This window comes from Callospermophilus lateralis, chromosome 1, assembly GCF_048772815.1.
Source record: "Callospermophilus lateralis isolate mCalLat2 chromosome 1, mCalLat2.hap1, whole genome shotgun sequence".
Classification (NCBI taxonomy): Eukaryota; Metazoa; Chordata; class Mammalia; order Rodentia; family Sciuridae; genus Callospermophilus; species Callospermophilus lateralis.
Genome location: NC_135305.1, coordinates 23,753,625 through 23,767,606, shown reverse-complemented (window position 1 = coordinate 23,767,606; position 13,982 = coordinate 23,753,625). Strand labels below are relative to the sequence as shown.

General features: G+C 37.8%; 1 protein-coding gene across 1 annotated transcript in view; it reads left to right on the top strand.

The window, feature by feature from the left end:
• Klhdc10 (kelch domain containing 10) overlaps positions 1-13,562 on the top strand; it is a 60,512-nt gene extending 46,950 nt beyond the window's left edge. Inside the window, exons 5-10 of the mRNA XM_076833200.2 lie at positions 1,723-1,871; positions 3,310-3,394; positions 4,889-4,955; positions 5,495-5,542; positions 7,523-7,662; positions 8,574-13,562. Coding sequence (XP_076689315.1) covers positions 1,723-1,871; positions 3,310-3,394; positions 4,889-4,955; positions 5,495-5,542; positions 7,523-7,662; positions 8,574-8,783 — 699 coding nt within the window. The 3' untranslated portion in view covers positions 8,784-13,562. The remainder of the gene's footprint in view (positions 1-1,722; positions 1,872-3,309; positions 3,395-4,888; positions 4,956-5,494; positions 5,543-7,522; positions 7,663-8,573) is intronic.
• Positions 13,563-13,982: the final 420 nt, after the last annotated feature.

Genomic DNA, 13,982 nt, shown 5'->3' with positions numbered 1-13,982 from the left:
CCCGAGTTTGTAGGATTACAGGCACACAGCATGCTGCTGGTCTTTTTTAAAAATGGAGAATGAATTCAGTGTGATTAATATTTGATTTTTCAGTTCTGATGTGAAACTTTAATTTTGCCATTTCTCTCCTTTTTCCTTCACTCTTTGTTTCTAATTCAGTTTAGGGCCATCATCTAGGCCTGTTTGGAAGTTTCTTTAAATGTTAGAACCTCACCTCATCTCCACACCAAATGAGAGACTGGGCTCTAGGAGGGTCTGCAACCTATCATTTTTAGAATGATGGGCGAGAAGGCTCTTCATAGAATCCTAAGTAGTATAGTAGATGATCCCTATACTTGGTTAAGAGGCTTTTACATGAGCTTAAACATTGTGCAGGTTAGTTTAGGTTCCAGTGCTTCAACCTTAGATTTGCAAAGTTATATCCAGAAAGATAGGGAGCTGCCCACTCTATACTAGAGACTCTTTGAAAATAATGGACTAAGTTAAAATACCACGGTTTGATTTCTTTATTGACTAACTGGCACTGGTACTGATAAATAGCTTGTGAACTTTAACTTTGAAAGGGGCACATACTGGACCATACTCTCTATCCGATCACAGTGATAACGATAGCTGAATTTATATTGAAGAAGAGATTGATGGACACTATTGTGTTCCTGAGACTGCCAACTCTAGCCTTCCCATCTACAGAATTCTCATGGCTTATTTTCATCTCTGCGGTTGCTTCTTGAGAACATTTTTCTTCAGATTGCTTAGAAAGAGAAGTAGCTTTCAGTGGAAATGTTCATGTCATGATCTGTACATTCTTGACTAGGACTCTAAGAATCATTTCTCCTTGCCTTTTTAGGTAGAATTCACAAAACTTTACCATTGTAAAGGGAATCTCCAGGTTCTAAAAATATTACCTAGATTCCTCAAAATCTTTACTCCTTTGAGAGTCTGATATTTATTTTTTATTATTCTGAGACAAGGTGTCTTGCTGTATTGCCCAGACTGGCCTCTGTTTCTTGGGGTTAAGCAATTGTCCTGCCTCAGCTTTCCAAGTAACTGGGACTACAGGCATGTACCACTGACCCAGCTTTAGGGTCTGGTATTTTTTTTAAATATATTTTTGTTGTAGATGAGCACAATACCTTTATTTATTTTTATGTGGTGCTGAGGATCGAACACAGTGCCTCATAACTGTGAGGTAAGCGCTCTACCCCTGAACCACAATCCCAGCCCTGGGTCTGGTATTTTTAATGGTTAAAAAGTACAAGAGATCTGGGTGCAGCAGCGCACACCTATAATCCCAGGTGCTCCGGAAGCTGAGGCAGGAGGATTGCAAGTTCAAAGCCAGCCTCAGCAACTTAAGGCTGAGCAACTTAAATAAATAAAAAACAAAACAAACAAACAAATGAAAAAGGGTTAGAGATATAGCTCAGTGGTTGAGTGCCCCTGGGTTTAATCCCCAGTAAACAAACAAAGTTCAAGAGAATTTCATAAAACCTGATTTGGGGCATTTAACAAGTTTACATTTTGTAATCAAATGTTAAGTCATTCTTGGACTGGGGTTGTGGCTCAGTGGTAGAGCACTTGCCTCACATGCATGAGGCATTGGGTTCCATCCTCAGTACCACATAAAAATAAAAAAAGATATTGTGTCCATCTATAACTAAAAAGATATATATATTTTTAAAAAGTGTTAACAAGTCATTCTTGTCTACTTTTCCTTTTACCCAGGCAATGGCTATCATCAATGGCTCCCTTTATGTCTTTGGAGGGACAACTGGCTATATTTACAGCACAGACCTGCACAAGTTAGATCTCAATACCAGAGAGTGGACACAACTGAAACCAAACAACCTGTCCTGTGACCTGCCAGAAGAGAGGTAAGCTTCTAATATTAAAGCATACTAAGATTGGATCTCTTTTAGAATATTGGTAATGTGAAGAAAATCCAATGCCCTGATTACAAGGGCATTAAAGAAAGTAGTAAATAAAGGTATTCTAGTGAGAAAATGACATTTCCCCCTGAACTGTAAAATGTTTTCATGTTATTTCCTCTTATACTTTTTAATCTTTCTATAATACTTTGAAGAAGAAACCAATGGTAGCAAAAGTTTGTATTGGTGATCAATGAATGTTGATTGGATGGGTGGATGGGTGAAAAAGATTATTTGTTTTAAATGCTCTGTTAAACATTCCAATGTCACATAGTTCTCTCTAGTGACTTTCTACTAGTAGTCCTAGACCTTTCACTTTCCTTTCCTAATAGTAGTTGCCTCTTAGAATTCCTTAAAAAACTTGAAATTATTTCCCTTCAAGTTTAAATTTTTTTTATTCATTGTTTAGACTATCCAGTGTCTCTTTTTTGCCTTTAAACAAAATGGCTATGGATGCTAAGGAAGCACCTATAATATTTATCTTTTGTATGTTATATTAGTGGTCTGATTATCACAAAACTCCCATGAGAAGACTTGGGAGACAGCCTAATACTGGAATGATTTCAATGAAATTTATTTTATCCTCACTAGATTTTTTAGGGAAAGAAGGAAGTAGATTTCAAAGTAGTTTCACCTGGTTGCCTTCTTTGAATCATTTTATGGACATATTATAAATTATTTCAGCTTTTAGCTAGACTAGACTGCCTGGATAAAAATCCTGGTAGATATTTCATATCACAGTTCTATATAGCATAGTTTTCTGCAAAATAAGGGTTCTAATTTGAAAACTCACAGTCTAGGGTCTCTAATTAAATGTAGGTAGATCACTTTTTAAAACTCCATAAAAAGACTTGAGCTCAGGGGTGAGTGCTTGCCTAGCATATATGAGGCCCTGAGTTCAGTCCCCAACACTGCAAAAATAAAACTGTAACCATTTCCCCCTTTTGCAAAGTTATCACAAAAAGATGTTAGAAAATACAAATAAGCAAAAATGAAAAAAATTAAAAATTAAATTTAGAGATTACTAGGGTTAACATTTTAGGTTATATCTTATAGTCATTTTCTATGTGTATTGCATATCTATACATTTTTAATGAGATTATGGCCTATCTACTTTGGTGTAACTGCTTTGTTTTTCAGTAAATATCATGAAAAAAGGTTCTCAATATATTAATCTCCTTGGTGCCTACATTCATATTGATTGTATATTAACCCATTTCTGTGTATTCTGTAATTCATTTAACCAGTTTTCACTGTGGTTAAACACTTAGGTTATTCCCAGTAATTTTTATTATAAATAATGATGAAATGAAAATATTATAGCTAAACCTTAGTTAGATCATTTTTGACTTAATTATAAATATTTTGGGGGGTATATTTTCAGGTACAGACATGAAATTGCTCATGATGGGCAGAGGATTTACATCTTGGGAGGTGGTACTTCCTGGACAGCTTATTCCTTAAACAAGGTACATTTTTAAAAAAAAAAAAGAAAAAAAAAAGGATAGGGAGAAGAGTAGACAGAGGCATGTATCTTACTAAGCGAAATAATTCTATTGCTTTAGGTATTTTAATTTTCAAGCATCCTCCTCATCAACACCTGCTTTGTGGTAGATGCTTTTTATAATATAAGGCTGAATTCTGCTCCCGATACTCTTCAGTTGACGGTTGCATTTATCACACACTGAGAGTATATTATGAAAATTATCCCTTTATGCTGGATGAGGAAAATGACTAGAAGAGAAATATAGTAGCTTGAATGGGGCAGTGAATTAGAATCAGAATCAGGATTCTCACAATGTCACATCCCTCTCATCGTCACTGCTAAAAAGAATAGACATTTTTAGGAATACACATGACTAATTTTAGAAAGCTGAGTTCTGAAGAGCTTTTATTCACTCATCCTTGTGGCATTTCTGAAATGTCGTGGTTACATATCGCAAGGGAAATCTCAATTAGGCAACAGAATTCTTGGTGTGCTTTGAAACATTATTGAACTTTTCAAGTTTTGTCAAAGCTATATTCCCATATTTCCTTACCAAAGCTTGCTTTAAAATGATACATATTCACTGTAGAAAATGTGGAAGTTACAGAGCAGATAGCACACAGAAGAAAATCAAGTGTCATACTTCTACTTTTTATTCCACTTTTTTTTCCTGTGAATTTAAAAAATTGTTATCATATATGTGCTTAATTTTCAACTGCCCTATTTTATTTAATATGGAAAGATTAGAAGCTGGGTGTGGTGGTACATGCTAGTAATCCTAGCTGCTAGAAAAACTGAGTCAGGAGGATCCCAAGTTCAAGGCTAGTCTGGGCAGTTTATCAAGACGTTATCTTAAAATAAAAAATAAAGGCTGGGGCTGTAGCTCAGTTGTAGAGTGCTTGTCTAGCATGCATGAGGCACTGGGTTCCATCCTTAGCACCACATAAAAAAAATTAAATAAAGATATTGTGTCCACCTAAAACTAAAAAATAAATATTAAAAAAAAAAAACACAAAATAAAAGGTGGTGGGAATGTAGTTCAGTGGTAAAGTAGCCCAGGTTTAATCTTCGGTATTATGGGGTGGGGTGGGGTGGGGTGAGGAGGAGAAAAAAAAAAAAAAAGGAAAGACCAGAGAAAAGCAAAGGAAAAGGAGAATTTTTTTCAACCCAGAATATTTGCGTAAGTTGTTGTTAAAAATTCAGTTTTCTGGGGCTGGAGATTAAATAAAGATAGTGTGTCTACCTATTGGTAGAGTGTTTGCCTAGCATGCACAAGGTACTGGGTTCAATCCTCAGCACCACAAAAAAAAGAAAAAAAAATAAGTTATTCTATATGGGAAATCTCTGTTCCTTGTGCTCAGTTTTTTTAAAAACTGATCTAAAAAATATGTTTATTTAAAAAAAAAAAAACATTTTCAGGCTAATTAAAATTGCAAGTTATTTATCTGTATATATGTTCTTTTTTTCCCCTCCCAAGATACATGCATACAACCTTGAAACCAATGCATGGGAGGAAATTGCAACAAAACCTCATGAAAAAATAGGTAAATTAAAAGTATTAATTCATTTAACAAATTTATTTTATACTTGTGTTTTTTTTTTTTTTTTTTGCGGGGGTGGGGGAGGTAATTTTCTTGAGTTACATGGCAAGTAAAATATCTGTTTAACTGATATTAGAAATCACTTCTTCCTTAACACAATTATTCTTTCTTAGCAATTGAGCGAAGAATTTTACCAGGGATTATTGAATTCTGTGGCAGATGTGGGGAAATGTGGGTGGAAAGAGAAATCAAGATCTCCCTAACTCTTCATGAGTAAAAGGGTTGGGGAAAGCCACTAGTAACCCCTGTCCCTGCACCCCACTTTGTTCCCCTGGCATCTTAGCATTGTGCTGCTATAAAGAGAGAAGTTTTGATGGCTTTTGAAATAAGGAAGGATTGGAAGGACTAGTCAATGTTTGCTTAATACAAAAAAAGGGATTGTTTTGAGTTATTTACAAATATGTCTTTCACTGTGTCATATCAACATCATTCCTTATCTTTCTGGGAATAATGGAATTTCTGTTTTTATGTGTGTTTGGCAGGTTTTCCTGCAGCCCGAAGATGTCACAGTTGTGTTCAAATAAAAAATGGTAAGGATTCTAAATAATATTTTGATCCATTTCTGTAATTGTACCTGCTGAGAATGACTTATTTCCTAATGATAATTTCTCAAAAGAGGTTCATAACTTTGGGAAGAATCTAGTTCTGATAGTTTAAACTTAAAGGGAAAACTATAGAGTCGTGCCTCTCTTAGCAATTGTTATGATGTAAACTAGTGTCTGGATTCCTTCAGTTATCAGAGAACTCAAAAATTGGCAATAAATAAGCTTTTATTGTACACCTAATCTTTCAGCATCTGACCTCAATAGATATCTGTGGTTATGTTTATAACACAAATAAGGGTGATTGCTTATATAGTGGAAACCTTGGTAGATATTGTATTAAAATGATAGTAACTCCTTCAGAGTATTATTTCATAAAGTTTATCCTGTTCTCTGACTAATGTAAGATAGAACTCAGTTCATTCTTTGGCCATATTATAACAAAGGCATTGTATGGCTTCAGAAAGCAGTAGCAGCTCCTTTATCTGAGTGTGATAATGACTCTTTTTGGGATACTTCCTGTCTTTTCATTTACAGTTTATTTTATTCTTTGATATACTTCCTCAAGTGCTTCCCCCACTCCAGGAAGGTGTGTATAAATGAGCTGGATAGACTGTATCTTTTCAACAGCTTAGTTCGTATTTAACCAGAATTATTCTACCATTTCTAGTACAGAGGGGCTTTTTGTTATGCTCTGCTTTGGGGATAGGATGTATAGATACTGTCATTGTTCAGCTTTGCCTCTCTGAGAATGGAGCTTTTCTTAAAAGGTTTCCTTGAATCCTAACCAAAAAAAATTGTGATGTATTTTATAGTTTAATTAATTATTGGCTTAAACTTGATTTAGACCTGAATTAAAGATATTTATTCATTTGATTCTTTGAAGCCAAGCACCATACAAATGGAATTCAGCCTTAATTCTGGGCATTTAGTTAAACTGTTCACATGGTCTTTATTACAAGTTGACTAACTAGTTAGAACTAACTGGTTTTACAAAAACAAAATTAAAATTCCACCTTTCCTTTGGGGAAAATTGTGTTTCTGACAAAGAGCTGTACAGATCAAATAGAGCTTCAGAATATCTTCTTTCAAGTAAAGAAAGCCTAGAAGAACTTCTTTTGTGTCCCCAAGCTGCACATTGCACTGAGTGCTTCTCAGGTTAAATGTCTACAGGGAAACTGAGCACAGCAGTGTACACCTGTAATCCCAGTGATTACAGAGGCTGAGGGAGGAAGATTGCAAGTTCCAGGCCAGGCTCAGCAACTTAGAGAGACCCTCAACAACTTTACGAGACCCTGTTTCAAAAAATAAAAAGGACTGGAGATGTGGCTCAGAAGTAAACTGCTCCTGGGTTCAATCCCCAGTATGAGAAAGGGGGGGGGGGAATCCATACGGAGGACATTAGTCTCTGTGGGCAAATAAATGTACATACTTTCCAGAACATTATTTAAAAGAAGAACTTGCAACTGGTGATCTATAGATGTGTTTTGTTTGGCTCCTATGTGCATTAAATTTCTTTTGAATTAGTGGCCAATACTTATAATCAAAATACTTCATTAGAAAAAAAAATCCAGATTTTCATCTTCTCTTGAAAAATGGAAGATCTGGTAGTTACTAATCATAGCCAGCTCTCTTTTAGAACATGAGTACTCCTATATATTGTACTGAGACTTCCTGTCATTTATTTCCCCTCAACCCCTTGCCTGGAACCTAGAGATATTTGAATTTGAAAGGCTTGATATGAAACTTCCTATAAAGCTTTAGCCCCTGCCCCCCAAAGACTCTTCCAACACAGTATCCCAATTCTGTTGAAGGACAAGCTAGTAGCGTGATGGACCACACAGCTGAAGTCCTCTCTCTTATGGGGCAATCCCCTTAACTGTCAGCCAGCCTTGTGATCTATTGTAAATCACGCTGTAGCTTTGGCCCTTTTCCTTTGTTTGATCTTGGCCTTCTCTTTTTTGATAGATGTATTCATTTGTGGGGGCTATAATGGAGAAGTGATCCTGGGAGATATCTGGAAGTTGAATCTGCAGACATTTCAATGGGTGAAGCTTCCTGCTACCATGCCAGAACCAGTTTATTTTCACTGTGCAGCTGTTACACCAGTAAGTTCTTATTTTTGTATCTTCCTTATGTAGTTGTAGATGATAAGAAAATCTTTTAGAAAAAAAATGCCGATATTGGCAAACCTTGCATTAAGAATTGTTTTTAAAAGTTCCTCCTGAAGATAGCCCTTCCTCTGAGAAAAGGGGAGGAAAATACCGACATACCCAAGTTTAAACAAACAACATAAATGTAAAAGAAACACTACATATGGCATTTAGGTTCTGGCAGTGATATCAAAGGTGTTTCCTGAGAGGGTAAAATAACTTTATTCTCCTGTACCATATTATTGAAGATATCACTGCAGAGACCTTTATTTTCAATTTTGTATTCCCAACATTTAGCATTTGGGGTACTTAGAATATTGAAAATTTAATGGCTGGGGTTGTGGCTTAGTGGTAGAGCGCTTGCCTAGCATGTGTGAGGCACTGGGTTTAATTCTCAACACTGCATGTAAATAAATGAATAAAATAAAGGTCCATCAACATCTAAAAAAAAAGTTTTTAAAAATTTAATGTTAGTTAATAGTGAAGTTTTTTTGTTGTTGAAATAAAACACACACACACACACACACACACACACACACCCCTATAGTTTTTTTCTTAGTAACCCATTCATTTTTTTAAACTCTGTTGATTTCTGTATATGTTGGGATCAGTGAAAACTTCTTTTCTTTTTTTTTAATTTTTTTAATTTTTTCTTAGACCTGGGATCCAGCCTTTTACATGCTAGGCAAGTGCTCTACCATTGAGCTAGCTACATGCACAGCCTGAGAAATTCTGTTTCAACTCATTGGATTTAATTTGCTATGGTTTATTTGTTTTGTTAATTTTTTTCTTGCTGAGTCTTCAGCACTGGTGTCTATTTCTCTTCCGTTTGAATTTATCCTCTTTTGATTGCCATTTGTTCATAGGCTGGTTGCATGTACATTCATGGAGGAGTGGTGAACATCCACGAAAACAAGCGGACTGGGTCTTTGTTTAAGATCTGGCTGGTGGTACCTAGCTTGCTGGAACTGGCATGGGAGAAGCTGCTCGCGGCCTTCCCCAACCTAGCAAACCTCTCCCAAATACAGCTTCTGCACCTTGGACTAACACAGGGACTCATCGAGCGCTTGAAATGAGGATATCTGGACTGTTCATTGATGCTGGAAATGTTAATTTAAAGAGACTCCTTTATTTATGGGCAGTGTAGGATGTGCTACAAAGAGAATTGGTTACCCTGATCAAGGCCTTATTCAGAAAATACATCAGATGCCTTTCTGTAAATTGGTTTTTAAGTTTATGGACATCTCACTTTTCCATGTGCTTTCTTCTTTGCTTCTCTTCCTCCTGCCTCAGTACATACCCACATACTCACATACTTTCTCTTTCTTGATGGAGTTGAGGGAAAGTTTAAAAGTACTTTAATAATGTCATTGATCAAGTTAAGATAAAGAAATTTTTTAAAAGGAATTCTGGGCATAATGACCATGTCAACCAATGCTCTACAGATTAAAACATCATCAACAAAAACAAAAATAAAAACGTAGTAACAACTACAAGTAGTTTGGGGATAGATTGAGAAAACTAACCTTGAGAATCTTGCAGGTTATTCTTAAAAACCAGGATGTTTAACTTGGTATTTTCAAGGTGTGTCTGAGTAGTTGGATTGCATGGCAGCAGTGATTGACATCTTGCTGCATGTATACCTAAGCTTAACCTTTGACTTTGGAGGAAAGTTAAGCAGCACAGTAACTCCTGGTTAATGATATCTTTTCTCTTCCTTACGGTGCCAGCAGTAGTTAGAGTTGGTTTGTCCAGGAGACTTCTATGTGAGTTGTGGTCTTTGTTGTTGCTCTTAGAAATTATGGCACCAAGAATATTTTAAATTGAGAAATTTAATGTTGTTCAAGTTCTTCTTTCTGGGCAGTTTTGAAATTCTCCTGTGCTTACCTCTCTGACTTCTTCATGGGGAAGAAATGTGTGGTGTAAATGGCCACAGAACAGGAGAGCAGGCAAAGAGCGCCTTCAGATTTGATAACTTGGCTTCTGTTCGGAATGATGGCCTTTGACTGTCACACTGGCCATTTCCTTTTCAAATCTTGCTTCTTTTCTAATCTGTGGACCATGTACCTGCCATTTCCTTAGGCAGTTGGTCCTCAATTTTCCCCAAAGCTTGCTGTCTCCTTTTCTGTCTGCTTTAATGCGCATGGTGCTGAAATTGTGTAATAATTGGATAAGTGGTCTTGAGGGAAAAGCCACAGGTCATCCTTCCTGAAACCCAAGTATCAGATACTTAGCGCAAGGAAGGAATTTGCTTTCTCGTGTGTGAAATTTTAGTTCTGATTTGTTAGTTTTAAAAAGAAAAATGACATGAGTTTTCACTTGTTTTGCCAGCAGGCTGCTAGAGAGGTTGAGCAGTCGCTTGCCATGAGCATTTGGATCTGCACAGGTGTTCTCAAAGGTGCTGAAGGCATGCAAGAAGGCACAGTGCTGACCCTCCCGCCATCCCCTCACAGAGGGAAATTCATGTGGGAGATGTGGGACACATTTTTCTTTAAGTGCCTCTTTTTCACTTAGCTTTTAAAGTGATTTTTTTTCCCCATTACCCCAGAAGGGATCTCTTTATCTTATGTGTGGATTTAAAAATCACCTTTGACTTATTATGGCTAAAAAGATACCATTTAGTGTTCAGTTCTGGGGAAGAGACAGCTGCGGCCTATAGACTTGGACTCTTAACTTCTAGGCCTTATTATATCCCATTCTTGTTGGGTTGTGTCAGAGGAACCTGTATTCTGCAGAGTCTTGTAATAAGCACTTATCTGTGAATCTGGGTCCTTCCTGGGGAGTGAGGAATGTGAGGGAGAGGCAGGAAAAGGACAGCTCCTCTAGGGGTCCCTTGTCCCCACCTCTTGCCATTCCCAATCAGTGAGGCATTTAACCTCTTACCACCCACTGCTAGGCTTGTTCCTCAGAGGAGCTCTCTCCAGAGCTTTGATGCATGACGTTAGCCTGCCTCTGGGCATTTGTTGGGATTACATCCGAAACCAACCAAGTCATGCTGTCTAGGGTGGCAAAAGGATTTTTTCCATTGATTTTTGCAGGGACCAAAGACTAAATGCTTAGCTTCTATGCTTAGACTTCCCTGGTCCTTGGAACATTAGCAGGTCTCTGGCTCTGCTGCACCAGAAGGCTGGAGAGAGAGGGGATCTGAGACAGTCCACACTTGCCAGCATCCTTTTTAAGCCTTCTGAGGGCAGTTTTCTTTGAGATAGATCTTGGAGGCCTGACATTGAAGACCTTGCATGTGACATTTTCATGAAAGTGCACATCCTTGGTCTACGGTGTCTTCTTTGAATATAACACTTGTGAAAATTATGTAGTATGACCAGCTCTGAGTGCTATTCACATGCACAAGTTCTGAATGCCAAATGAGACTGTGTGTATGGTGATTTAAATGAAGATGACTGGACTTTTATGTAACAGTCATCAGGCATTTTAGTATACCTATAACCAGCACTTGGAATTCCCGACACCATTACTTGATGTGGGAAAGCTTGTGCCTGATGCTCCTCTGCCTCTTTGAGGTATTCCCAGTCATCTTCCTACAGTCTGGAAATTGAAGTGCAATATATAGAAACACATATGGATATATACAGATTATATAGAGGATGTGACTATAAAGCAGCTACACTACTTTTTTGTATCTGTCTTGGCGAAGCCAGCTCATTGCTTTAGAGTAAAATTATGCCTAGAATTTTTGATGTGATCAGCTGGCTTAAGCTAAATCTTGGTAAAGCTGGATTTTCAAGTCCATATTTTCTTACTCCAGGTCATAGAGACTTATTGTTCCCTGGGTTTGTTAGATTTGAGAATTTTTTTCCCCAGTCACCTCTTTATACTATCTCATGTTTGTGTGTTTTGCCCAGGAACAAGGAAGTCACTGGTAAGGTGTTTCCTACATGGGGAATCAAAACCTAATATTTGGCACTATCAGTTTTTTCACGTATACACTATTTATCTGGGAATGTAATACCTTATTAAATGATGAAAATGATGCTTTTTTTCATTTAATAAAGTATTTTCCACACCCTGGAGAAACTACAGACTGATAAAGGTTAGAATAAAATGTTAACTGTTCTTTAGGAGCCAAATAAAATCCTTTCCATTGGCAGATTCTTCTTTTTTCAGGGTCTTAATGACATGATGTAAAAATTTGCTCTATACCATTCCTGTCCATTACATAACTAGATTTAAAAGTATAATAATAAACATATTAACATTTCTAAGCAAAAGGTACATTGACAGTGACCTTTGGTTACCCACAGTAGCAAGAGTAAAGCACAGATAATTGAAATCCATAGATAATAATCAATGTTTCAACTTTTCTATCAAACAATTGATTCCTTTGTATTTCTTCTCCCTCCTGTCCCTGTGCCACACGCACCTCCTTTTCAATGGAATGAGTAGTTAGAAAAGGGAAAGGAAGACCCCCAGAGGGGCTGGCAAGCAGCGTACACAAGAGCAGCCTGGTTAGCTATACTTGGTCCACCTGGCACTGCTGAACACTGAGCGGAGGAGCCACAGGTGCAGTCCCGAGTTTAGCTGTCACTCTTCAGCATCATCTCCTGCCCTGAGTTCTAGGCTGTCGCTCTTAAATTACCAAAGAACTCAGCACCTGTGGGAAGAAAAAAGCTGTGTATGACACAGGAAATTCCATCATTTGAACACATTGCTTTGACTCTTGACGAGTCCTTGCTTTTGTTGTTGTTGTTGTTTTTTGTTTTCCTTTGGAGATACCTTCTCCAGTCTAGGAAAGGTTGGTCTGTCCTTTCCGACTATGTTGGTCTTTATATCCTATAATACCAGTTTATTTTTATGTGGTCTTACAGATGTTTAGAAAGTAGCACAGGTTACCGAATTGTTTATCTGCCAGCATTCTGATGTAGCACAAAAAGCCATTTTTGCTTCTTTTTTTTTTTTTTCCGTCCCATTTTTCTGGCATTGAGCTCCAGGGTAGATGAGGGTTTATGGTCTTATGACCATAAGTTCCAAAAACTGGTCACCGTTGGTTTAAATTGCTTTGGTTCCTCAAATACCTTGGGACTCTAGGAGCTTTGGCAGGGCCTGAGGTAGGCTCAGTAGAGTTCTGGAACCTCCATATGTCGCCACCAGATTATATCCAGCAATGAAATTTCCCTTCTATCGTCGTGAAATTTGGTGGAAAGTGACCTCTTCCCTTGTCTGGTGTTATAAACAGAAGTTCTGAGTTGTGCTTCAAAAGTGGTACCATCTTTTGGTGTAATTTTTATGTTTTCAATTTTTACTTTTTACTTTTTGAGATGTTTTTTAAAGGCCCTGCTTAGTCAATGTACAGGGTGAGTCAGAGACAGTTTTCAGAGAAATAGCAAGTTCACCAGGTAGTAGTAATTGCTATTTTACTAGTTACACGTATAGAATACAAAGGAAGCGTCAGGAGACACACTGAAACTCTCTAAAGCCACTTCCTGGTGCAGAGTCTATGCAGGGAGAGCCCAGGCACCTCCCAGTAAAGATACTTGCCAGTGACAAGTCACTGACTGGAAGAATCCAGGCAAGAAAGGGAAGCCTGTCTCTGAAACTGTCTCTGAGGGGTGAGCCTAGGCTGAGCTCTTCTGCAGGGTATGCTTAGGCCACACACAATGCTTGCCTTACTTTAAAGCTTTTGCCACAGTCTTGTTAAATAGTGTGAAAGTCCTTTTGCAGTCTGGTGTGCATGCCTTATGACCAGGACAGCTTTTCCACCTTCCCTGGTTTCCTACAATCAAGTGGGAAATGTAGTGAATTTACCCTGAAATGTCCAATCTGTATTTATGTACCTTGTCAGTGTTTTGCTGTTGGTTTTCTAAAACAATCTGATCAATAAATCTTATCCAAATCTATTTGGTTCAAGTCCACCTTGATTGTCTGACAGTCATTTGTATGTATATGGACTCACCTGTTTGACATAAGCATCAGTCCCACCATCTCCATCAATCCCTTTACCATCTCCCTGTGGGTTAGCTTTTTTCTGTAATATCTGAGAGTCATCTGCCTCCTGGGGGTCCTTCCGTCTGCTCACCATCTGGAACTCCTGGACATGTAGTAGTTTGCTCAGGAGAAAGCTACTCCCTCCACAAGGACCTCAGCAAGGAAGCAGCTGCCCCATCCTGTATTCCCTAAACAACTGCTGGGCAAGTTTGTATGGGTACATCGAGAGTTTTTCGAAGGGTTGGGGGAGATTCAGAGAATTTGAAAGGAAAATGGAAATCTCTACATAGAGAGTCATAGGACTTTATAGTCCAAGGGAAAAGCCACCACAG